General features: G+C 43.4%; 1 protein-coding gene across 6 annotated transcripts in view; it reads left to right on the top strand.

Moving 5' to 3' along the window:
* Nucleotides 1-25,898, top strand: part of EIF2B3 (eukaryotic translation initiation factor 2B subunit gamma) — a 135,067-nt gene that overhangs the window by 101,125 nt on the left and 8,044 nt on the right. For 2 of the 6 annotated variants that reach the window (XM_053575030.1, XM_053575028.1), the window contains 3 exons: nucleotides 4,382-4,459; nucleotides 5,896-6,044; nucleotides 24,599-24,702. In XM_053575030.1, the coding sequence (XP_053431005.1) occupies nucleotides 4,382-4,459; nucleotides 5,896-6,044; nucleotides 24,599-24,702 (331 nt within the window). Of the gene's footprint in view, nucleotides 1-4,381; nucleotides 4,460-5,895; nucleotides 6,045-6,375; nucleotides 6,792-24,598; nucleotides 24,708-25,898 lie in introns of those variants that run through there. The other 4 variants (XM_053575029.1, XM_053575031.1, XM_053575032.1 and 1 more) reach the window with 4 other exon arrangements.

The raw sequence follows: 25,898 nt of genomic DNA, 5'->3' as shown, positions 1-25,898 counted from the left end.
CTTTGGGATGGAGTGTTCTATATGCGTCTATCAAGCACAGTTGTTCTAGGGTCTCATTTAAATCTCTTATATCTTTGTTTAATTTCTGTTTAGAGGATCTGTCCAGCTCTGTAAGAGGAGTGTTAAAGTCCCCTGTTATTATGGTATTAGAGGATATCATATTGCTCAGACCGAGTAAGGTCTGTTTCAAGAATCTGGGAGCATTTAAATTGGGTGCATAAATATTTAGAATTGAAACATCTTCTTGTTGTATTTTTCCCTTGACCAATATAAAGTGACCATCTTTGTCTTTTTTGACTTTAGTTGCTTTAAATCCACATGAATCTGAAAATAAGATTGCAACTCTTCTTTTCTTCTGAATTCCATTTGCCTGAAAAATTGTCTTCCAACCCTTGACTCGGAGCTTTAATTTGTCTTTTGAAGCCAGGTGTGTTTCTTGTAGACAGCAAATGGATGGCTTGTGTTTTTTAATCCAGTCAGCCAATCTATGTCTCTTCAGTGGGGAATTCAAGCCATTAATATTTATTGAGATGATTGATAAGTGTGGTAGTATTCTATTCATCTTATTTTGTGAGAGTCCATTGCTTAGTTTTATCTTTTGCATCAGTGTGGAGGTTAGGTTCTGTCCTTTAATTTCTGAGTTCTTACTTTGCTGCTGATCCATTGTGGTGATCAGTGTGCAGAACAGGTTGAAGTATTTCCTGTAGAGCTGGTCTTGTTGTGGCGAATTTCCTCAATGTTTGTATATCCGTAAATGATTTGATTTCTCCATCAATTTTGAAGCTTAGCTTAGCAGGGTACAGAATTCTGGGCTGGAAATTGTTCTGTTTAAGTAGATTAAAGGTAGATGACCATTGTCTTCTTGCTTGGAAAGTTTCATTAGAGAAGTCTGCGGTCATTCTGATGGATTTGCCCCTGTAGGTCAACTAGCGCTTACTCCTGGCAGCTTGCAGAATCTTTTCTTTTGTCTTGACTTTGGACAGGTTCATCACAATGTGTCTTGGGGAAGCTCAGTTAGAGCTGAGGTGACCTGGGGTCCGATATCCCTCTGAAAGCAGTGTGTCAGAATCTTTGGTGATATTTGGGAAATTTTCTTTTATAATATTCTCTAGTATGGCTTCCATTCCTCTGGGGCATTCTTCTTCCCCTTCTGGGATTCCTGTAACTCGTATGTTGGAACGCTTCATAAAGTCCCATAATTCTGACAGTGAATGTTCTGCTTTCTCTCTCTTCTTTTCTGCCTCTTTTACTATCTGAGTTATCTCAAGAACTTTGACTTCTACCTCTGAAATTCTTTCTTCTGCATAGTCTAACCTGTTGCTGATACTTTCCATTGCATCTTTAAGTTCCCTGATTGACTGTTTCATTTCCTTCAGCTCTGCTATATCCTTTTTATATTCTTCATATCATTCATCTCTGATTTGATTCTGTTTTTGGATTTCCTTTTGGTTATTTTCCACTTATTAGCAGTTTCCTTCATTGTTTCCATCATTTCTTTCATTGTTTTCAACATGTATATTCTAAATTCCCTTTCTGTCATTCCTAACATTTCTTTATAGGTGGAATCCTCTGCAGTAGCTACCTCATGGTCCCTTGGCTGGGTTGTTCTGGACTGGTTCTTCATGTTGCCTGGAGTTTTCTGCTGATTCTTCCTCATGAGTGATTTCTTTTATCTGTTTCCTTGCCCTAATTTTCCTTTCACTTCCTCTTGCTCTTTAAGTTCTCATGCCTGTGGACTAAGGGTTCGATGAGTCCTTCTGCTACAGGACCAGAAGGGTGAGAAGGTTGAAGAGCAAGAAAGGGATGAAAGAAAGGAGGACCAAGGGAACAGAAAAAAAAAAATAGAGAAAGGAGAGGGGGTGGGTAAATGGAATATTGACAAAAAGAAGAGAGGCACAGAGAGAGGGAGACAGAGCAATATAGGTGTACAGTAGGGTACTTTGACACAACCTTAAAAAAACCCACCTTCTGGGGGTGCCCAGTGGGGTGATTCCCTTGAGGTCACCAGCTCTTAGCTAACCTGATCAGACACAGTACCCCACCTCCACCAAGTAGAGAGGAAAGACAAAAATGCTATAAATCAAACCAAAACAAGCAAACAGAAAACTTTAGGGGATAAAATTGGGTGAAAAACCAATAAAAGCAGTAAAATGAAGCAAAAATGAAGTTCTAGTTATTGAAAAATGCAGCAATGGGAAATTATAATTAAACTAAAAAAATTGAGAAAGGAAAAAGATCTGAACGGAAAAAGTTGAAATTAAAAAACAAAACAACATCAACAACATCAAAATAAACAAAAGAACAAAAAACAAAACACAACCAAAAGCAAAGCAGTATGTATATGTTGTTGATTATTATCTGGGAACACGTGGTCTTCTGGGGTATGAGATGTTAATCACAGTTCTGATACGACTGGAGGCTGCTGATTTCTCAAACCCCAGCAGGTAGACACCCTAAATCTCTCTTCAGCCCACTTAAAAGGCACTTTGAACTTGTAAACTTGCTGAGCAGAAGCTTTTCCAGGAATGTGCTTATCACTGGGATCACTGCTGAAGTGGCTATCCACTTACCCAGTGTGCCAAAACCGGTCTCATTCTGCTCCTGAGGGTTAGGGCTGCAAGGTGGCTCAGACCCCACCTTTAGGCTACTCAGTCGCTAGGTTATCAGCTCCCACCTGATTCTAGCTCTGCAACCCTCAGGGAAGAGCTTGCCTGGGCAGATCACTCACAATGGCTCCCTTTGGCCCACAGCCAAACACTATTAGCTCCGTCTGGCTCAGCGGCTCAGACTGGGGCCCTAGACAACGGCCAAAGTTCTCCACACTCCCACTCGTGCCAAGTCCAAAGACACCAAAACAGTTCACGGGTAAGGCCTTTCCGTTTTGCAGCCTCACTGCTACTGAACTTAACAGTTACGGGCGGGTTTAGACCCATTGAACACATGCGACCACTTGCCGGTTTTCCACTGTTTTAGTCCTCCTCTTGGGGTCCAGAAGTCTCTTGCTGACTCCCTGTATCCTCACAGGGGTGATGATAGGCAGATCCCACCAGCCAGAGATGCCTGGAGTCCTATCGCCCCAGACTCATGGTGCCCAGATGCAAGGAAGCTGTTACTCGGCCACCATCTTGCTCTCCTCCCCCAAGATTTTTTTTTTTTTAATTGGGATTGAATCCCTGAAGAAAACCTGGCTCTAGAACAGCAGTTCTCAACCTGTGGGTCACAACCCCTTTGGGGATTGAACGACCCTTTCACAGGGGTGGCCGAAGACCATCCTGCACATCAGATATTTACATTACAATTCATAACAGTAGCAAAATTATGGTTATGAAGTAGCAACGAAAATAATTTTATGGTTGGGAGTCACCACAACATCACGGCATTAGGAAGGTTGAGAACCAGTGCTCTGGAGTCTTCGTGACCTGCACTGTGTGGTGTGGGTAGCCTTAACTCCATACTCAAATTGGCCTCAACCTGGATTGGTTATATTCAAGGGAATCCCAGACCAGAGAGCTAAAGAGAAATCACAACTAGTCCCAAGTTTACCCATGAGTAAAGTCTGTTTCATGAATGGCCTGAGACTGGAAAAGTATCCTCTGAAAGGCCAGTAGGAGCTGTGCAGCAGCCGGACTTGAATGGAGTTGGAGTATAATAGAGGAGATTCCAGGGCTTGAGGCCAGGATTAGCCTTCACGTGCTGGGGTACCCTCAGCTAGTGTGGCAACTGTGCGCAGTGCTCTGACCAGCATTCTATCTATGCTAGAGAATCACAGGTAGGCACAATTTTTGTGCCTTCCTAACGGGCTGGTAGCCAAAGCACTCCCCCCTTCATACCCTTAACTTTTTCAGTTTTCTCATACTAGAGAGGGAATAGCTGTGTTCTATTCTGTTTCTGTTCTATCATGTTTTCTTTTAGCTGGTGAAGAACATAGATGCCTTCTCAGAGTCTGTCCTTATTATGGAATTTGTCTAATATCGATCCTATTGTTGCACCTGCATGGCCACAGTGGTCCAGGAGGTGAGCAGGAACATAGGATGACTATGACTAGAACTCAAGGTGTTCCTTTCCCTCATCAGGCCTCCTTTTCCAAGAAGTTCTACATGGGTACCTCAAAGGCTTATTTCACTGCCTCCTAGCTGAAGGATGTGGCATTACTTTCAGGGAGGAGCACTCAAAGCTAAGAAACTGAGGATAAGACCATCTAGAATTTGCTTCATAAACAATCCTGGTCCTAGGACAAATACAGAGCAGCCTCCTACTCTCCCTCACCCAGACAGGAAGCTGTGGCTCAGAGATCTTCATGTCTTTGATTATTCACTAGGTTCTACCTAAGGTGTTTTCAGGTGCTTTTCTGGTCTTTAATGACATAAACTCTTTCTTCAAGGTGCCCAAATTGCTGTCTGTTCTTTGTCCAGAAGAATCATTAATCCATTCATCAGCCCAGATTGTCAGCAAACACCTGGTAAGTGCTAGTATGGGCAGGACAGGCATCGGACCTTGTCCAGGGCTATTGAGACTTGTCCTTGAGAAGCTGGATTGAAGGCCTCAACCTCTGAATTTCATTAGAAGCCCCAGGGAAATCCCAGCTGGGTTCTGGTAGTAAATTCTCACTTAAGAAAATTACCTAGGGTGGCGTCTGTGGCTCGGTGGGTAGGGTGCCGGCCCCATATGCCAAGGGTGGCGGGTTTGAACCCGGGCCCGGCCAAAGTGCAACAAAAAAATACCTGGGTGTTGTGTCGGGCGCCTGTAGTCCCAGCTACTGGGAGGCTGAGGCAAGAGAATAGCCTAAGCCCAGAAGTTGGAGGTTGCTGTGAGCTGTGACGCCATGGCACTCTACCAAGGGCGATAAAGTAAGATTCTGTCTCTAAAAAAAAAAAAAAGAAGAAGAAAATTACCTGGTTCATAGGCTACTTGTGGCAGGATGGAGGGGATTAAAATAAATAAAAGAGGGCGGCGCCTGTGGCTCAGTGAGTAGGGCGCTGGCCCCATATGCCGAGGGTGGCGGGTTCAAACCCAGCCCTGGCCAAACTGCAACAAAAAATAAATAAATAGCCAGGCGTTGTGGCAGGCGCCTGTAGTCCCAGCTACTCCGGAAGCTGAAGCAAGAGAATCGCGTAAGCCTAAGAGTTAGAGGTTGCTGTGAGCCGTGTGATGCCACAGCACTCTACCCGAGGGTGGTACAGTGAGACTCTGTCTCTACAAAAAAATAAATAAATAAATAAAAGAAAGCAGTGCTGACCCTATAAGTCAGGGTCCATTATATTATTGTGTTGGGACTTAGACACAGGAGCTTTCTTTTTTCTTTTTCCTTTTTTTTTCTTTTTGAGACAGAGTCTCACTTTGTCATCCTTGATAGAGTGCCATGGTGTCACAGCTCACAGCAACCTCAAACTCTTGGGCTTAAGCAATTCTCTTGCCTCAGCCTCCCGAGTAGCTGGGACTACAGGTGCCCGGCACAACACCTGGCTATTTTTTTTGTTGTTGTATTTGTCATTGTTAGCAGGCCCGGGCCTGGTTCAAACTTACCAGCTCTGGTGTATGTGGCTGGCACCCTAGCTGCTGAGCTACGGGCACTAAGCCAACACAGGAGCTTTCAATCGTTGCTTGTCTATCCTGATTTGATCACTCTTCATGTCTATGCATACAGTGCATGAGCATGTGTATACATGTTTGTTTGTTTTTTGTTTTATTGGCAGAGGAGGTCCCATGTTTCAATATAGGTTTGAGTTGGCTTCAGAGGTATTGCTTGACCTTGTGGCCCCGAGAAATAGTGACGATAGTCCTTGTTGCTGAAGTGTCTCTATGGAAAGATCCCATTACATCCTAGCTCAAGGGATTGGAGGAAGGTTTATGGTTGGTTGAGATGGATAAACAAGGTTTTATATTTACCTTTTTCAGGTTGGAGTTGACAGTCTCATCGGGCCAGATACACAGGTTGGAGAGAAGTCATCCATTAAGCACTCGGTCATTGGGTCATCCTGTCTTATAAGAGACAGAGTGACTATTACCAATTGCCTTCTCATGAACTCAGTCACTGTGGAAGAAGGGTATGTTTCTTCTTACATCCACTCACGGCAAAACTTCTGCTACCCTTAGAACAGTTTGGGAGCCTGTCCTGCCCAGAAAACAGCTCACTTTGGGGAAGGGAAGAAAGGAGTAATGCCAAGGCCCTTTGAGGCCTTAGTTTTGCCTTCTTAATGACTTGGTTTCCCAAAGCATTTCCACCACCCTCTCATATTTGTGCGGTTGTGGTTATGGGGAGAAGCTGCCTTCTCTTTCCTTGGTATCCTACTTGATGAGAATGACCACAGTAGTGAGCCACTGGCAGTGCTGGAGTGACACTGCACCAATGCCTAAGGGTCACCTTCTTCTATTCAGTATCCCACAGCAGCTCTGAAGAAGGCAGAGACCTAGGAAGAGTGGACATATAAGACATACACTGCTTTTGAGGAGGAGCTTCTCTAAAAGTGGAAAATCTTCCCCAGTTGGAAATATTTATACTATCCTAAAATCTTGGCTCGTGAATAATCTGGACCTGGAGTGAAAAGACTTGAATAATGTTTAATGAGATTCTTCATCTATGTGCACCTGAGTTTTTCCATGTATAAAATGGCAAGCATAGGTCATGGGAAAAAGGAAGGATAGGCTAGGCGCAGTGGTTCATGCCTGTAATCCTAGCACTCTGGGAGGCCAAGGCAGGTGGATTGCCTGAGCTTATGATGGGTTCAAGACCAGCCTAAGCAAGAGTGAGACCTCATCTCTAAAAATAGCCAGGCGTTGGGCGGCGCCTGTGGCTCAAAGGGAAAGGGCACCCGTCCCATATGCCGGAGGTGGTGGGTTCAAACCCAGCCCCGGCCAAAAACCACACACACAAAAATAAATAAATAAATAAAATAAAATCTAAAAAAATAAAATAAAATAATAAAAGCAAAATAGCAAAAATAAAAAAAAAATAAAAATTTAAAGAGAACACCTTTAAAAAAAAATATATATATAGCCAGGCGTTATAGCAGGTGCCTCTCGTCCCAGCTACTTGGGAGGCTGAGGCAAGAAAATCACTTGAGCCCAAGAGTTGGAGGTTGCTGTGAGATATGACACCATGGCCCTCTACCAAGAGCGACAAAGTAAAACTTTGTCTCAAAAAAAAAAGAAAGAAAAGAAAAAAGGAAGGATATCACCAGGTGAATAGTTTTCAGAGTTTTTAGAAAGGAGTGTTTGTTTGCTTTTTTCTGCAGTTTTTGGCTGGGGTTGGGTTTGAACCCGCCACCTCCAGCATATGGGGCTGGCGCCCTACTTCTTTGAGCCACAGGCGCCACCCAAGGAGTCCCTTTCTTAAGATAAATCTTTTTTTTTTTTTTTTTTTTTGTGGTTTTTGGCCAGGGCTAGGTTTGAACCCACCACCTCCGGCATATGGGACCAGCGCCCTACTCCTTGAGCCACAGGCGCCACCCAAGATAAATCTTATGTATCTTTCCTGAAGTAGCAGGTGGGAAAAAAAAAAGATAAAGCTTATGTACAAACTCAAAATTTAGAACCATTAAAAGCACAGTTGCTCTGAATACAGTGGGGAGGGGTCACTTGTCCCTCCTGTAGAATATGAAACAGATTCATAAAACTAGTTTTGAAAACTACTAGTCTAGATGGTCCTTGACATCTGTTGATTTCTCTGCCAAAGAATTTACAGGAGAAAGGATAGGAGAAGACTGCGAGGCCATCGAAACCTGGCCTTGGGATGTCCAACCTGTGGCTCATGAATTGCTTGCTGATTGTATAAAAACTTTTTTTGCTTATCTGCAGTATCAGATATCACACAAAATATGAGTGGACATTTTTTTTTTTGCTAACCAGCTTTCATTAGTGTTTGTATATTTAATGTGTGGCCTAAGACAATTCTTATTCTTCCAATGTGTGGCAGAAAAGAAAAAAGGTTAGAAACCCTTGGTTAAAGCAAAGGGATAACCATGATTAAATTCACATTTTAGGGAGATCATTTGGACTATGGTATGGAGAATGGTCTGGAGAGTGTAAACATGGAAGCGGGAAGAATATTGAAATCCCGGGGTGGGGGGAAAGAATATTGAAATAATCCTTATAAAATGGAACAGGTCCTAAACTAAGCCCTTATCTCAGTAGACATGGAGAAGAGAGCTAAGGTGATAAACACTATAAAACATGGTGACTGCCTAGATATGTGAGATGAAAAAGAAATTAAGGAAAACTACCGGATTTCTTACTTGAACAATAAGGCTTCTGGTGTATTGTTTACTAAAATCAGTGAAGAGGGAACATGATGTCAGGGTTGGAGGTGGGGAAATGATGAGTCCTATTTAGCACAAGTTGAGTACATGGTGATGTGCAAGAGGCCTTGAGATACAGGGCTGGAGTTCAGGAAAGAAGCTTGTGCTCAAGGTACAAATTTGGGAGTGATCAGAATAAAAGTGGTAAAGGAAGCCTCAAGAATGGATGAGATCACTCACATAGAGTGGCATGAAAAGGAAAGGAACCAAGACAAAACCTTGGGGAACATCATCAATTTTATTTATTTATTTATTTTTTATTATTATTATTATTTTTGTAGAGAGTCTCATTTTACTGCCCTCGTTAGAGTGCCATGACATCACACAGCTCACAAAAACCTCCAGCTCTTGGGCTTACTCAATTCTCTTGTCTCAGCCTCCCGAGCAGCTGGGACTACAGGCTCCCGCCACAACACCTGGCTATTTTTTTGTTGCAGTTTGGCCAGGGCTGGGTTTGAATCCACCACCCTCGGTATATGGGGCCAGCGCCCTACTCACTGAGCCACAGGCGCCACCCTATTTATTTTTATTTTATTGGTGGGGTTTTTTTTTTTTTGAGACAGTCTCACATTGTACCCTGGGTAGAGTTCTGTGGCGTCATCACAGCAACCTCAAACTCGGGCTTGGAGGCCCAGACAAGTGGATTTCTTGAAAACAGGAGTTCAAGACCAGCCTGAGCAAGAGTGAAACCCCCATCTCCACTAAAAAAATAGGAAAACTGGGCAGTGCCAGTAGCACAGTGGGTAGGGCGCCAGCCACATACACTGAAGCTGGCAGGTTCAAACCCAGCCCAGGCCAGCTAAAACAACGACAAACAACTGCAAGAACAACAACAATAAAAAAAATAGCCAAGCGTTGTGGCAAGCGCCTGTAGTCCCAGCTATGTGGGAGGCTGAGACAAGAGAATTGCTTAAGCCCGAGAGTTTGAGGTTGCTGTGAGCTATGACACTACGGCACTCTATTAAGGGCAACATAGTGAGACTATCTCTCTCAAAAAAATAAAAAAATAAGGAAACTAGCTGGGCACTGTGGTGGGTGCCATTAGTCCCAACTATTTGGGAAGCTGAGGCCAAGAGTTTAAGGTTACTGTTATCTATGATGATGCCATAGCACTCCAGGGCAAAGAGTGAGACTGTCTCAAAAAATAAAAGGTTTGGCACCCATAGCTCAGTGAGTAGAGCACCAGCCACATACACCAGGGCTAGCGGGTTCAAACCCAGCTCGGACCTGCCAAACAATGACAACTACAACAAAAATATAGCTGGGCACTGTGGCAGGTGCCTGTAGTCCCAGCTACTTGGTAGGCTGAGGCAAGAGAATTGCTTAAGCCCAATAGTTTGAGATTGCTGTGAGCTGTGACACCATGGCACTCTACCCAGGGCAACGTAATGAGACTCTGTCTGAAAAAAAAAGAAAGAAGGAAAGAAAAGAAAAACGTCTTGGACTGAAGCAATCCGCTTGCCTCAGCCTGCCAAGTAGCTGGGACTACAGGCTCCCACTATTGCGGCCAGCTAGTTTTTCTATTTTTAGTAGAAACAGCTCTTGCTCAAACTAGTCTTGACCTCCTGAGCTGAAGCTATCTACCTGCCTGGGCATCCCAGAGCGCTAGGATTATAGGCATGAACCACCATGCCAGGCCAACTTCAGCAATTTTAGATATAGGAAAAGGAGTCTAAGGAAACTGACATGGAATGAACAAGGAAGGGATCTACGGGATAGGAGGGAGGACAGTGGATAGGTGAAGCTCAGGTTTTTAGTTAGGGAAATAGGGTAGAGGGTGGTACACTCACTGGAATGAGGAAGGAAGGGCAGATTTGTGGGAAGACGAGGTTGGAAGTTGCTGTAGGATATTAAAGTGTAGGGAGGTGTCTAGTACTCACTTTGTGGTTAGAGGTTAGAAGAAGTCAGACCTAGAGATAAAGTCTTTGCCTCTTCCCTGAATCACTGGGATGTTTTATAACTCATTTTGCTGTCTGCTTTCTTTCTCTTCTAAATTCACCCTTCTGCCATTGCTCCTATGGATTACAACATGAGCTTTGGAGTCATACAGCCAAAGTGAATCCTGAGTCTGTCACTTATTAGCCACCTAGAGACTTAGCCTTACCTCTTTATGCCTGGCTTTCTCTCTCTCTCTTTTTTTTTGAGACAGAGTCTCACTGTGTCACCCTCAGTAGAGTGCTGGGGCGTCACAGTTCACAGCAACCTCAAACTCTTGGGGTTAAGCAATTCTCTTGCCTTAGCCTCCCAAGTATCTGGGACTATAGGCACCCGCCACAACGCCCGGCTATTTTTTTGTTAAAGTTGTCATTGTTCTGCAGGCCCAGGCTAGGTTCGAACCCATCTGCCTCCGTGTTACGTGGCTGGCGCCCTAACCACTGACCTACAGGTGCCAAGCCTATACCTGGCTTTCTCATTATAAAATAGGGTAGAACTGAGCTAGTAATACCTTGTAGGTTTATTGGTTGTACTTAAAGAGTTAGTAAACATGAAGCACTTAGAACGGTGATGGGCAAATAGAATATTAGTTGCTATTTTTATTTATTTACTATTATTATTACTTTATCTCACTTCACCAAGGTGGCTTGTTGCCAGTGTTGTCTTTCTAAAAAAATATCTTGGATCATATCCCCGTTCTATTAACCTTTTGAAGGGCAGCGCCCATGGAGTGGTAGGGTGCCAACCACATACACTGAGGTTGGCGGTTTCAGACCCAGCCTGGGCCAGCTAAACAACAATGACAACAAAAACATAGCTGGGCATTGTGGCCGGCGCCTATAGTCCCAGCTACCTAGGAAGCTGAGGCAAGAGAATCACTTAAGCCCCCGAGTTTGAGGTTGCTGTGAACTGTGACACCACAGCACTGTACCCAGGGCAACAGCTTGAGATGCTGTCTCAAAAAAAAGAAAAGAAAAGAAACATTTTGAAGGCTTCCCATTTAGAAGAAGAAAGTTGAAAAAAAAAAGAGAGAGAAAAGTTGAAACTTCATGATTTCTCATGATCTGGCTCCAACATTGAGTCTGGAATGTTAGAATGAGAAAGGGTCTTGGATGTCATCTGGTTTAACTTCTGGATTTTTACAGATCAATAAATTATAGCATTCCAGACTTTTTCCTAATTAGACCCCTGCTACTCCATGTCCCATTTCAGGTTCCCTCATAAGACTGACAGACATCACCATTCTCTTGAAAACCAGAACTACACTTACCTTCATCCATTTGATCATGTGGTTTCAGAGTAACTCATGAGGCTTTGTAGCTTCCATTCTCTCTCTCTTCTTGCCTTAGGCCTTCCAAGGACAGCAATGGCATAACTTTCCTATTTGCTCTATAATGCAACTTCTCCTTTCCCCCCTGTGGGTGAGCAAAAGAGCAGCTCTCCAGTACCACATTAAAGTCCAGTGTTAGTGTCCTAATTGACATGAAGAGACATGTGGAGAAAACCATGGCCCCCTAAGAAACCTGGACGAACTAGTAAGATTTCTAGGTGAGGAAACAGTAATAGGTTCAGATGGCTGGTGCTGCTGCTGCTACTTTTATTTTATTTTATTTTATTTTTTTGAGACAGAATCTCAAGCTGTCACTCTGGGTAGAGTGCTGTGACATAATAGCTTACAGCAACCTCCAACTCTTGGGCTCAAGCTATCCTCTTGCCTCAGTTTTTCTATTATTAGTAGAGACAGGGTCTTACTTTTGCTCAGCCTGGTCTTGAACTTGTGAGCTCAAGCTATCCACCTGCCTTGGCTTCCTAGAGTACGAGGATTACAGGCATGAGCCACTATGCCTGGCCTGCTGCTACTTTCTTCAATTAAAAAGGTTGAGGTGAAGCTATAGGCAGCCCACCCAGGACTAATGACTAGGAAGGCCATTAGAGATTACCCAATCCTGCAAATTAGCTCTTGCTGAAAAATCAGATGTCTTGCATCCCATATGAACTTTTCCCTATTATTTTGGCATCATTTTAGTTTTAATTACTTATGGTAAATTTGGGAAAGGTAATTAAATTGCAGTCATGTGAAACTTGATTACCCTGCTATTACATCTGGACTGAGTAGCAGAGTAGGAGCATAAATTTGGTCAGAAGGGATTTTCTCATATTTTTGGTGTACTTTTCTCTGCCAGCAGTGATGAGCTGCTGAGCTTTCTGGACAGTGGCTTGGATACTTGCCCAAAGTCTTCAGGGCTTGAAGGATGCTAATAGGACCACCTTAGAGAAAGTGTAGGTGAGAGACTGTGCAGAGAAAGCTCCTGGCCTTCTTTCTCATTTCTGCCACTTTATATGAAAGCTCATGCTTAAGGAATCCAAAGTCTACTGAAAACTCCATTGTCAAGGCTCAAGTGTCAGTCCTGTGTTCTGCATCTTTTTTCCCCTTGTTCTGAGGAGCATCTCAGAATTTTTGCCCTAGTCTAAGTCAAATGAGCAAATTGGCAGTCTAGAGTAGCACCTTCACATGCAGCAGACTGGAACCCCTACAGGGTTTCATGTAGGTTTTCTGTGCTTTTTTACAATTAGCCAGTGCAGTCCTCAGAGCCAGACAAGATATTACTGTTTCTCATTGTTAGCCTGAGTGTACGTCAGCTACACTCAACTGACTGCCCTGCCCAGTCCACTGAGTCCTCTATTTTTCCACTTCTCTTTATTCCTAACATTCACTTTCCTTGAGTTGTCTCTCTTTAGAGCTCTTTACCTATAGAAATCCTACTCATGGCGGCGCCCATACCTCAATTAGCAGGGTTCCAGCCACATACACTGAGGGTGGCGAGTTCGAACCTGGCCCCAGCCAGCTAAAAACAACAATGACAACTACAACAACAACAACAAAAAAATAGCCAGGTGTTGTGGCACGTGCCTGTAGTCCCAGCTACTTGGGAGGCTAAGGCAAGAAAATCACTTAAGCCTGAGAGTTTGAGGTTGCTGTGAGCTATGATGCCACAGCACTCTATCCAGGGCAGCAGCTTGACTTTGTCTCCAAAAAAAAAAGAAAAAAAGGAAAAAAAAAATCCTACTCATCTTTAAAAGTCCAAGTCATATTCCGCCTCTTCGATGTATACTTCATGACGTGTCCTAGCCAGAAATTATTTCCCCTACCTCTGTGCTCCTCTGCCCATAACATTTGTTTATGTTCATGTGGCAAATATGTGGCACTTACTGCATCTTTCTTTTCTCTACCAGACCATAAATTCCTTGAGTATACAAATTCTTTTCCTATGTCTTTGTATTACCTAACTCCTTAATGCTATACTTGTTGCATATTAGATACCTTGTAAATATTTACTGAATAAAATACGGAAATCCCCGATTTAACCCCTCACTATAATAGTCTGAATATATATCAAGAGATCCTTGTCTGATTCTGGAGAAAATATTAGACTGAGTGCTTCACTCCTTAAAACTCACCAAAATGAAAAAAACAAAACCAGAGAAGGAGGCTTCATCTATAATAAAACTAAATAATTGGGTGGCACCTGTAGCTCAAGTGACTAAGGCGCCAGCCACATACACCAGAGCTGGCGGGTTAGAATCCAGCCTGGGCCTGCATAGCAATGACAACTACAACCAAAAAATATCTGGGCCTTGTGGCAGGCACCGGTAGTCCCAGCTACTAGGGAGGCTAAGGCAAGAGAATCACTTAAGCCCAGCAGTTTGAGGTTGCTGTGATCTGTGACTCCACGGTACTCTACCCAGGGCGATAGATTGAGGCTCTATCTCAAAAAAAAAAGAGATTCTGGGGCGGCACCTGTGGCTCAGCGAGTAGAATGCCAACCCCATATACCGAGGGTGGCGGGTTCAAACCCAGCCCCAGCTAAACTGCCACAAAAAATAGCTAGGTGTTGTGGCGGGTGCCTGTAGTCCCAGCTACTCGGGAGGCTGAGGCAAGAGAATCACTTAAGCAGGAGTTGAAGGTTGCTGTGAGCTGTGAGGCCATCGCACTCTACCGAGGGTGTTAATGTGAGACTGTGTCTCTTAAAATAATAATAATAATAATAAAAACTAAATAACTGCTACTCATACATAGGCTAAAAAGTATCTACCAAATATAATGAAATTTAGATCAAATCCAAAGAGAACACTAAGATTCAGCCAGAATAATAAATAGGAACATGGGTGAACCAAAGGAAAAATGGGGGAAAAAACATGGTAAGCACCCTTTTTGCAAACTATCAAGGCATAACAGAACTGAAAGAAAAAATAAAATCAAGGTACATAGAAGAGAGAAAATCAGGCTAACTTTAGACTTTTCCATGGCAATATTTAAGTCCAAAAGACAATGGAACAACATTTAAAGAATTTAGAGGAGAGGGCAGCGCCTGTGGCTCAGTGAGTATGGCGCTGGCCCCATATACCAGGGGTGGCAGGTTCAAACCCGGCCCCGGCCAAACTGCAACAACAACAAAAAAAAAAAAAAATAGCTGGGTGTTGTGGCGGGCACCTGTAATCCCAGCTACTTGGGAGGCTGAGGCAAGAGAATCGCCTAAGACTAAGAGCTGGAGGTTGCTGTTAGCTATGACGACACCGATGGCAACAAAATGAGACTCCGTCTCAAAAAAAAAAGGTGGGGGGGGGGCGGCACCTGTGGCTCAACAGAGTAGGGCTCCGGCCCCATATGCTGGAGGTGGCAGGTTCAAACCCAGCCCTGGCCAAAAACTGCAAAAAAAAAAAAAAAAAAGAATTTCGAGGAGAAGCGATTGTGGTCTAAGAAGCTTATGGACAGGGTTGGGTGCTGTGGCTCACAGCTGTAATCCTAGCACTCTGGGAGGCCGAGGCACGTGGATTGCCTGAGTTCACAAGTTCGAGACCAGCCTGAGCCAGAGCAAGACCCCGTCTCTAAAAGTAGCTGGGCATTGTGGCGGGCGCCTGTAGTCCCACCTGCTTGGAAGGCTGAGGCAAGAAAATTGCTTAAGCCCAGGAATTTGAGGTTGCTGTGAGCTGTGATATCACAGCACTCTACCCAGGGTGATAGCTTGAGGCTCCATCTCAAAAATAAAAAGAGAGAGAGATTCTTGGAGCACCACCTGTGGCTTAGTGGGTAGGGCACCGGCCACATATGCCAAGGGTGGTGGGTTCAAACCCGGCCAAACTGCAACAAAAAATAGCCAGGCTTTGTGGCAGCTGCCTATAGTCCCAGCTGCTTGGGAGGTTGAGGCAAGACAATCACTTAAGCCCAAGAGTTTGAGGTTGCTGTGAGCTGTGACGCCACAGCACTCTGTGGAGGGTGACAAAGTAAGACTCTATCAAGACTAGCCTGAGCAAGAGCAAGATCCTATCTCCACAAAAAGTAGAAAAATTAGCCAGGTGTAGTGGCTCACACCTGTAGTCCCAACCCCAGTCCCCTCATTAGGCTGAGGCAGGAGGATAACTGAAGCCGAGGAGTTTGAGATTGCTGTAAGATATAATGACATCACTTCAGGGCAACAGAGCACGACTCTGTCTTTAAAAAAAAAAGAAAGGAAAAACCCCACAAAGGGTAGTTTAAGGTATAAAAGTGAATCCTCTTAAACATAAAGCTAATTAGAGTAACCAAAAATAACATAATTGTTAAAAGAATTCTGTCCATGTTTCTTTATTCATGCTTTTGAAAATACCAAATTATGGGCGGTGCCTGTGGCTCAGTGAGGAGGGCGCGGGCCCCATATACCAAGGGTGGCAGGTTCAAACCCAGCCCCAGCCAAACTGCAGCAAAAAAAATGACCGGGCGTTGGGGCGGGCGCCTATAGTCCCAACTACTCAGGAGGCTGAGACAAGAGAATCGCTTGAGCCCAAGAGTTTGAGGTTGCTGTGCAACAGCACTCCACCAATGGCGACGTAATGAGACTGTCTCAAATGAAAAAGAAAATACCAAATTATGAAACTTTGGGAAATAGACTTAAGGGGCTTCTAATGGCCTTTGGTTCATTCCCTACGTATGAATTATCTGCACTAAATCTGTCCTTTTAGATGAAGAATTCTATACTTAACTCCTTAAGGTTGTTATATCTTTGTTTTCATTTCCCCCAAACCTCTCTTTTAGCCATTGCTTAGGAAATATAAGGACTTAGATTTCTTAGGAGACATTTCTCACCACTAAACCTTTTTTTTTTTTTTTTTTTATGACATAGAGTCTCGCTTTGTAGCCCTTGGTAGAGTGCTATGGTGTCATAGCTCACAGCAACCTCAAACTCTTAGGCTTAAGCAATTCTCTTGCCTCAGCCTCCCAACTAGCTGAGATGACAGGCACCCGCCACAACACCCGGCTATTTTTTTTTTTTTTTTTAGAGATGAGGTATCACTCTGGCTGAGGCTGGTCTCGAACCTGTGAGCTCAGGCAGTCGACCCACCTCAGCCTCCTGAGTGCTAGAATTACAGGTATAAGCCACCGCGCCCAGCTTGACATTAAAACTTTATAATGAAGGGAGGCACATAGAACTAAAAGAAATTTTCAACCTGCCCACTATAGCCAGTACATTTTTAAATGAATATAAATGATTATGTATTTTAATTATGGAATATTATAGTATAGCAGTGGAAAAGGAATGAACTGTATCCAGATGGAATAATTTAGGTGAATCTCAAAAATATAATGTTGGATAAAAAAGGCAAATTATAGACAAACCTAAGGTTTGACATCATTTAAGTTCAAAAGTAAAAAATTATAAAATGTGGTTTAGGAATGTACCCACACATTTGTGATAAAACTACTGTGGAAACAAAGAGAATTATAAATACAAAAATAAAACAGATATTTTGTGGAAAAGTGGTAAGGAATCCAGTACATTTTAATCTAGAGAATCCAAGAGCAAAAGTGACCAGAAACAGAAAAGATATTTCTTCATTCTTCTCACTGTATGATTTAACAAAGATAAATCTCACAAATACGACAATGAAGGGGAAAAAGCAAGTTGCAGAAGAATACATAGAGGATGATAGCATTTATGTAAAATTTTAAAACACGCAGAACAATGTATGTTTAATATATGTAGTAAAAATGCTTAGGAAGACTACAGTCAAAGGAAGGAAGAAAATTTTGACAAAAGAAAGGTACCTAAAGTCCAGGCATGTGGCTCATGTAATCCCAGCACTTTGGGATTTCAAGGTGAGAGGATTGCTTGAGGCCAGGAATTCAAGACCTGCTTGGGCAAGATAGAAAGACTGTCTCTGGGGTGACACCTGTGGCTAAAAGGAGTAGGGCACTGACCCCATATGGAGAGACGGCGGATTCAAACCCAGCCTCAGCCAGAAACCGCAAAAAAGAAAGAAAGACTGTCTCTATAAAACACTTTTTTTTTTTAATTAGCAGGGGATATGGGGATATGGCTCAGCACCTGTGGCTCAAGCGGGTAAGGTGCCAGCCACATACACCAGAGCTGGCAGGTTCGAATTCAGCCAGGCCTGCCAAACAACAATGACGGCTGCAACCAAAAAATAGCCAAGCGTTGTGGTGGGCACTTATAGTCCCAACTACTTGGGAGGCTGAGGCAAGAGAATCGCTTAACTCCAGGAGTTGGAGGTTGCTGTGAGCTGTGATGCCACAGCACTCTACCCAGGGCAACAGCTTGAGGCTCTGTCTAAAAAAAAAATTATATAATAATAATTAGCAGGGGATAGTAGCAGGCATCCCATAGTTCAAGCTACTCAGGAGGTTAAAGCAAGAGGATCACTTGAGCCCAGGAGTTTGAAATACATTGAGCTATGATGATACTACTGCACTCCAGCCTGGATGACAGAGCAAGACCTTGTCGATCAATCAATAAATTAAAAATAATACATGGTTTTTTGTCTAGAGGGACACTTGGACGAGGGGTTAGGTTAAGAGGCTTCCCAAGGGAGAGATATGGGTGACTCAGCCATCATCTTTGAGCTGAAGTGGTTAGTGTAAAGCCGACCTTAGTTACATGCCTAGAAAAGCTACATGTATCTCCAGTTCCACACTCTTCTTCTCTCAGGGTTATGAATAGGTTTACAAAGGCTGAGAAGAATTTTTTTTACAATCCCCCGAGAGGAAAAGCTGGCTATCCTCAAGAGTTACTGGGTTGTTTGTGGCTCTTTGCCAAACACTGCCTAGTCAATAGCTGAGGAAGGAGCTCTGGATACAATGGAGAGTTACTTACCACTGTATAGGCTTAGGCACATTGCTTAATCTCTGTGAGCCTCAGTTCTCTCTGTAAATATTAGAATAAATATCACCACCACTACAAGTTTGCTGAAAGGATTAAGTTATAAAATGAATGTAAAGTATTTTGTACAATGACTGAGATGTATTAGACATGAGGTATGTGTGAGCTCCCTGGAATGAAGTGAAGAGTCCTAACTAAAGCCAGAAGAGGAGCAAGAATTTGGAGACATTCTTGCTTCCCCAGAAGCCACAAACGACCCAGTAACTCTAACAATAGCCAGAAGCAAGAGACATCTGAAGCATTCCTCAGATGGTATGCCTGGCCAAGTAGTGATCTTACTGTAGACCTCTTTGTTTTTCTTATGGCCCATGTGCACTGAAGTAGTATAGTTTTTAGAATAATTTCCCAGGGCCTGCATCTTTGCATAAGATTTGAACCCACCAAGGAGAAATGAGAACCCAAGTAACCGTTAGTCTCAGCCATCACTTAGGAGCTTCTGAAAGAACACAGTGAGACATATTTAAGCATAATAGAGTCCTTATTGACAAGCTGATAGTTAAAACTAGGATACAAACTGATGGTTCTAGTTCTGAGACAAGAACTCTTTGGGACTACAGGAACTCATCTGTCCCCCTCCTTTAGCACTAAGCAAAAAAATCAGAGTCCTTACACAGATTGGCAATCTAGAGGGGGCTTGTTTGACATATGCCTACCTGTCCATCCCCTCTAGCATGAGCAGTTACACTTCCAGTAAATCCTTGATCCTGCAGTTTCTTTCTCAATGAGGGAAAACTGTGTTTGATTGAAATTTCTCCAAAGTACCTCAGCCTTGCTAATGGAGCTGATTTGTGACCCACAGGAGTGATACTGATTGAGGGGACAAATGGTCAGAAAAGAGCCTCGATTCAATAAGCTTTTGTCAGGTGTTCATCTGACACCTGGTGGTGCCCATAGCTCATGGGTAAGGACACCGGCCACATGCACCAGGGCTGGCAGGTTCAAGCCCAGCTTGGGCCTGCTAAAAAACAATGACAACTGCAACAAAAAAAATAGCCGGGCATGGTGGCAGGTGCCTATAGTCCCAACTACTTGGGAGACTGAGGCAAGAGAATCACTTAAGCCCAAGAATCTGAGGTTGCTGTGAGCTGTGATGCTACAGCACTCTACTCAGGGTGACAGCTTGTGACTCTGTCTAAAAAAAAAAGCTTTCCATGAATCCACTGAGCAGGAGCCTCAGGAAAGCCCTCACTTTCCATCAAGCCACCCATTTTTCCCTATCATGTCTGCAAACGCTACAGTCGTAGTTTCTGTCTCTCAAAAAGTTGCACATAAACTGAATGAGGCCAGGCATGGTGGTTCACACCTGTAATCCCAGCATCTTGGGAGGCCAAGTTGGGAGGATTGCTTGAAGTCAAGAGTTTGAGACCAGCAAGGTCCTGTCTCTATAAAAAACAAAAGCATTGGGGCAGCTCCTGTGGCTCAAGGAGTAGGGTGCTGGCCCCATATACCAGAGATGGTGGGTTCAAACCCAGCCCTGGCAAAAAAAAAAAAAACAGCCAGGTGTGGTGGTACGTGCCTGTAGCCCCTCCTACTCATGAGGCTCAGGCAGGAGGATTGCTTGAGCCCAAGAGTTGGAGGCTGCAGTGAGCTATAATAGTGCCAGCATAAGGTTGCAGTGGGCTGTGATCATACCACTGCACTCCAGCCTGGGCGAAGAGGGAGACCCCGTCATAACTAATTAACTAGATAAGACAACCTATGTGGGAGGTTCTTGAAGCCCTCCATCAGACCTGCTAGCCTGGCGCAGTGGCTTGTGCCTGTAATCCCAGCACTTGGGAAGCCAAGGTATGTGGATTGCTTGAGCTCATGAGTTTGAGACCAGCCTGAGCCAGACCAAGACCCCGTCTCTAAAAAATAGCCAGGCGTTGTGGCGAGCCCTGTAGTCCCAGCTACTTGGGAGGCTGAGGCAAGAGGATCACTTGAGCCCAAGAGTTTTACTGTGAGCTAAGACGCCACAGCACTCTACCTAGGGTGACCAAGTAAGACTCTGTCTCAGAAAAAAAAAAAAATCAGATCTGCTAAACATAAGGAAAACTTACCTATTGCTGTGAAATCTGATCTCAGTCATTACAGCCTCTTCCTTCCAGAAATGGTTCCTACCCCAAATTCCAAATAGACATTTAGGATGGCGCCTGTGGCTCAAAGGAGTAGGGTGCTGGCCCCATATGCTGGAGGTGGTAGGTTCAAACCTAGCCCTGGCCATAAACTGCAAAAAAAAAAAAAAAAAATAGTGTAGGGGCCAAAATAGACATTTAATTTCCTGTAATTATGGCTGCTTGAATTCCTGTTAGCTGTTTTTTGTTTACCTCTCTCATAGCTCCAGAACATGCATTCTTAGGCTCTTAAACTACTGAGTACAAAGCATACCTTTACTAAAGAAAAAGAAATGAGACTTTTCAGTAATAAATTAATAGCCAATTACAAGCCAGCTCTGTTATAGGAGCCTCTGTTTCTAAGGCTTTCTATACTTCCCGCTTATCCTTTTTGGGGAATTTCAGCCAAGGAGCAGGAACCACCCTAACTGCCGATGGGACTGCTTTGCAAAGTTAAGCAAGTTGAAAACCTCTGGAAGGTTCCTTAAAGCCCACCCATGTAGTGTATCCTGAGCCTGTGCCAAAAAACAAACTAGTGTTATCTCTGCCCATCTCTAGCTTACACCACAGAGGTGCTATGACTTTGGCCTTTTGCTATTTTCCAACAGGCTTTCACCTTCTAGAAGAATAAAGATAAAGAAGATTCTAGAATTCCATTAAGTGCTATAATTCCTTTTTGCATTTTACTAAGATTTGGCATTTGGGAAAGATCTTTTCTAATGGCATGTGCATCAGTGTTTTCAGTCCTTGGAAAGTCCTCTTCCCCCACCACCCATGCCTCCTGGGTTGTTTGAAGGTTTTCCTTAGTTGGTTTGTTTTGTTTACAGGGTGCTTACATCCTTCCTCTCCTTCTTTTCCCCCATCAACAACCCATTTTTAACTTCCCATTCCTGACTTGGGAGTACTAAATAGAAAGAACTCCTTCCACTGAGCCCTCTCAACTCAGAATAGCAACTCAAGAGTGCTAGGCTTCTTCCAGTCTTTTCTTTGTATTGCATTATTATTAGATGGATTCTGGAGTCAGGCAGACCTTGATTTGAATCTGTTACCTAAAAGTAATATGTTTTGGGGTAAAGGGTTTAACTTCTCTAAATCTGTTACCTCATCTGTAAAACATGGTTGCTATTTTTACTACATCAGAGATAAAAGTGATACTCGTATTCCCAGAATTATCTATGAAGGTTGTTTTCTAATTAAATACATAAAGCTCCATCCCAGACCTACCAAAATGATTGATGGGGACCAGAACACTGAGAGCGTTCTTGTTTATCTTTTTCATTGCCAAGGTGATTTTTCAGATGAAATGGCTAGATGTAGAAAAGTCACCCCTATAATGTAACAGAGCTGAGCATGGGTGGCATATCCTTGTGGTCCCAGTTACTTAGGAGGTGGAGATAGGGGGAGCCCAGGAATTCAAATCCAGCCTGGGCAATTTTTTTTTAATTAAAAAAATATATATAAACAGAATTTTTTTAGCATAGTACCTGGCATAGAGTAAATGTATAATAAATGTTGATGATTTTCTTTTTATTTTTTTGTAGTTTTTGGCTGGGGCTGGTTTTAAACCCACCACCTCCGGTATATGGGGCCCGGCGCCTACTCCTTGAGCCACAGGCACTGCCGATTAATGACGATTTTCAAAAGGACCTTTCCTGGCCTGGTAGGCACTGTGGCTCATACCTGTAATCCTAGCATTCTGGAGGGCTGAGGCTGGTGGATTTCTTGAGCTCAGGAATTTGAGACTAGTTTGAACAAGTGTGAGACCTCGTCTTTATAAATAGCCGGGCATTGTGGCGGGCGCCTATTGTCCCAGCTACTTGGGAGGCTGAGGCAAGAAAATCACCCAAGAGTTTGAGGTTGCTGTAAGCTGTGATGCCAAGGGCAACAGAGGGAAACTGTCTCAAAAAAAAAAAAGGACCTTTCCAGTCTTCAGGAACCAGGAAGATGCTCTTTAAATTTATTTAGATGCTAAGAGCCAATGATGCTACTCTTGGGTATGTGCTTTAGGATTCTGGAATAGTCTTTTACGTGGAATGGTGCTGGTTTAAAAAATATCCTTTTTAACTTGGCACAGTGGTACACACTCATACTCCAAGCTACTTGGGAGACAAAGGTGAGAGTATTGTTTGAGCCCCGGAGTTTGAGGCCAGCATGGGCAACACAGCAAGATCCCATTCTTTCTTTCTTTCTTTTTTTTTTTTTTTTGTGAGACAGAGTCTCACTATGTTGCCCTCAGTAGAGCGCTATGGTGTTACAGCTCACAGCAACCTCAAAACTCTTGGGTTTAACATCACAAAATCCCAAAACCAAAGATATTGCCATGGATGTAGAGAAAAGGGAACACTTCTGCACTGCTGGTGGGAATGCAAACTAATATGTTCCTTTTGGAAAGATGTTTGGAGAACACTTAGGGATCTAAAAATAGACCTGCCATTTGATCCTACAATACCCAGAAGACCAAAAATCACTTTATAACAAAGATATTTGCACCAGAATGTTTATTGCAGCCCAATTCATAATTGCTAAGTCATGGAAGAAGCCCAAGTGTCCATCGACCCGTGAATGGATTAATAAATCATGGTATATGTACACCATGGAATATTATGCAGCATTAAAAAAAGATGGAGACTTTAACTCTTTCATGTTTACATGGATGGAGCTGGAACATATTCTTCTTAGCAAAGTATCTCAAGAATACAAGAAAAAGTATCCAATGTACTCAGTCCTACTATGAAACCAGTTTATAGCTTTCATATGAAAGCTAAGTGTAGAAATTACTAAGTGTAGAATATAACTATCTTAACACAATAACTAAGAAAATGCAGTGACGGCTGTGTTAACCAGTTTGATGAAAAAGTTTCAAATTGTATGTAAAACCAGCACATTGTACCCCATGATTGCATTAATGCACACAGCTATGATTTCATGAAAAAAAAAAAACAAGCTTTTAAGGGCTTAAGTGATTCTCTTGCCTCAGCTTCCTGAGTAGCTTGGACTACAGGCTCTTGCCACAATGCCCAGTTATTTTTTGGTTTTAGTTGTCTTTGTTGTTTAGTAGGCCCAGGCCAGGCTCAAACCCACCAGCTTTGGGGTACGTGACCAGTTCCCTACTCACTGAGCTATAGATATAGACACGGAGCCAGCAAGATCCCATTCTTTTTTTTTTTTTTTTTGAGACAGAGCCTCAAGCTCTCACCCTGGGTAGAGTGCTCACAGCTCACAGCAACCTCCAACTCCTGGGCTCAAGCGATTCTTCTGCCTCCACCTCCCAAGTAGCTGGAACTATAGGCGTCTGCCACAACGCCTGGCTATTTTTTGGTTGCAGCCGTCATTGTTGTTTGGCAAGCCTGGGCTGCATTCAAACCCACCAGGTCAGGTGTCTGTGGCTGGCGCCTTAGCCCCTTGAGCCAGAGGCGCTGAGCCAGATCCCATTCTTTTTAAAAAATCCTTTTTTAGTCCTGAATATGTATGGTTTTGATTAACCAGTCTGTAGTGAAAGCTGTGGGTGTCCATAGTTGACATATTGGGAAGATTCATAATTTCAGAGCCTCAAATAGAACTTGATATATATTCCCAGATGAGAACTAGGAATGATGGGTCAGTCTAAGGACCAGCCCCAGCTTCCACCCCCATACCAAAGGAGGAGAGATTGGATGGAATTTAGATCTCTAGGTCGAGGATCCTAATGAACTGAAGTCAGAATATCTATTCAGGCCTTAGGAAAAGATCATTTATGAGTACACATATCCTAATTCTGGACTTCTTTTTTTTTTTTTTTTTTTTTTTTTTTTCAGTTTTTGGCCGGGGCTAGGTTTGAACCCGGCACCTCTAGCATATGGGGCCGGCGCCCTACTCCTTTGAGCCACAGGTGCCACCCAATTCTGGACTTCTCTAAAGCCAGGTCCTGCCTTGGCCTACCATTCTGTTTTCTACTGATAACTTGAGGCATGTAGCCATTAAGTGGAGTAATCAGCTGTTCCTAGGAACCAGAATCCCCAGCCAATGGTAGTGAAGATGATGATGAGAGCCCTGGGTACTCCCTAATTTGGTTCCTATGTTACAGAAGCAACATCCAAGGTGGTGTCATCTGCAACAATGCTGTGATCGAGAAGGGAGCAGACATCAAAAACTGCTTGATTGGAAGTGGCCAGAGGATTGAAGCCAAAGGTAAACCAGAGCCCAGGTTACAATCACAAATGACATTTCGATAATCGATAATGGTCTTATTTTTGAGAGAAAGATAACACCCTTGTCAAATTTTTTAACTTTGACTTAAAAGTTTCATTTCTAAGAACTCATGTTTGCATGCAGCCTTGCTATCAGAACATTGAAAACATGCCAATAGATCTAATGTCCCAGATTAGCACCAGTACTTTACAGTGGCTCTTGGATATGAGACAGAAGGGCCAGTAATGCAGCAAAAGCGCTGAAACTAGCACTGCCCTCTTGAAGTCCAGGGGCACTTCATCTGACCTAGTCTTTAAAGGAAGTAGTCCTATAGATTCCAGGCCTGGGAAAAGGTAAGCAACATATAACACTCAGCCATTCTCTCTTTTTTTTTTTTTGAGACAGAGTCTCACTATGTCGCGCTTAGTAGAGTGCTGTGACATCACAGCTCACAGCAACCTCACACTCTTGGGCTTCATCAATTCTCTTACCTCAGCCTCCCAAATAGCTGGGACTACAGGTGCCCACCACAATGCCTGTATTTTTTTTTGTTGCAGTTGTCATTGTTGTTTAGTAGGCCCAGGCAGGGTTGGAACCTGCCAGCCTTGGTGTATGTGGCTGGCACCTAACCACTGAGCTACGGGTGCCCGAGCCAACACTCAGCCATTCTCAACTGCTTAGAGGTGACTCTATAACCTGTGCTGTTAGCTTGTTCTGCTCTGTAGCCTGTAGAAAGGTGTATAGTGCTTGAGAAACAAAGATCAGGGTTTCCCTGCTGGGAAAGACAAATTTGAATTATCCTTAATTTTACTGACTGGGGTTTTTTCTGTTTTTTGTCTTTTGTTTTTTGTTTTTTGAAACAGAGTCTCGCTTTGTCACTCACACTGAAGAGCTATGGCATCATAACTCACAGCAATTTCAAACTCTTGGGCTCAAGTGATTCTCTTGCCTTAGCCTCCCAAGTAGCTGGGGCTACAGGCTCCCACCACAAGACCAGGCTCGTTTTAGAGATAGGGTCTTGCTCTTCTTTAGGCTGGTCTTGAACCTGTGACCTCAGGCAATCCACCCACCTCAGCCTCCCACGGTGCTAAGATTACAGGCATGAGACACTGGGCCCTGCGAACTGAATGTTTTAATTTTTTTTATTTGTTTTATTTTTCTGAGACAGGGTCTCACTATGTTGCCTTTGGTAGAAT

Source organism: Nycticebus coucang, chromosome 22 (genome assembly GCF_027406575.1).
Source record: "Nycticebus coucang isolate mNycCou1 chromosome 22, mNycCou1.pri, whole genome shotgun sequence".
In the NCBI taxonomy this organism is placed as follows: domain Eukaryota; kingdom Metazoa; phylum Chordata; class Mammalia; order Primates; family Lorisidae; genus Nycticebus; species Nycticebus coucang.
The sequence above is the reverse complement of the archived record's forward strand: the minus strand, read 5'-3'. Positions and strand labels throughout refer to the sequence as shown.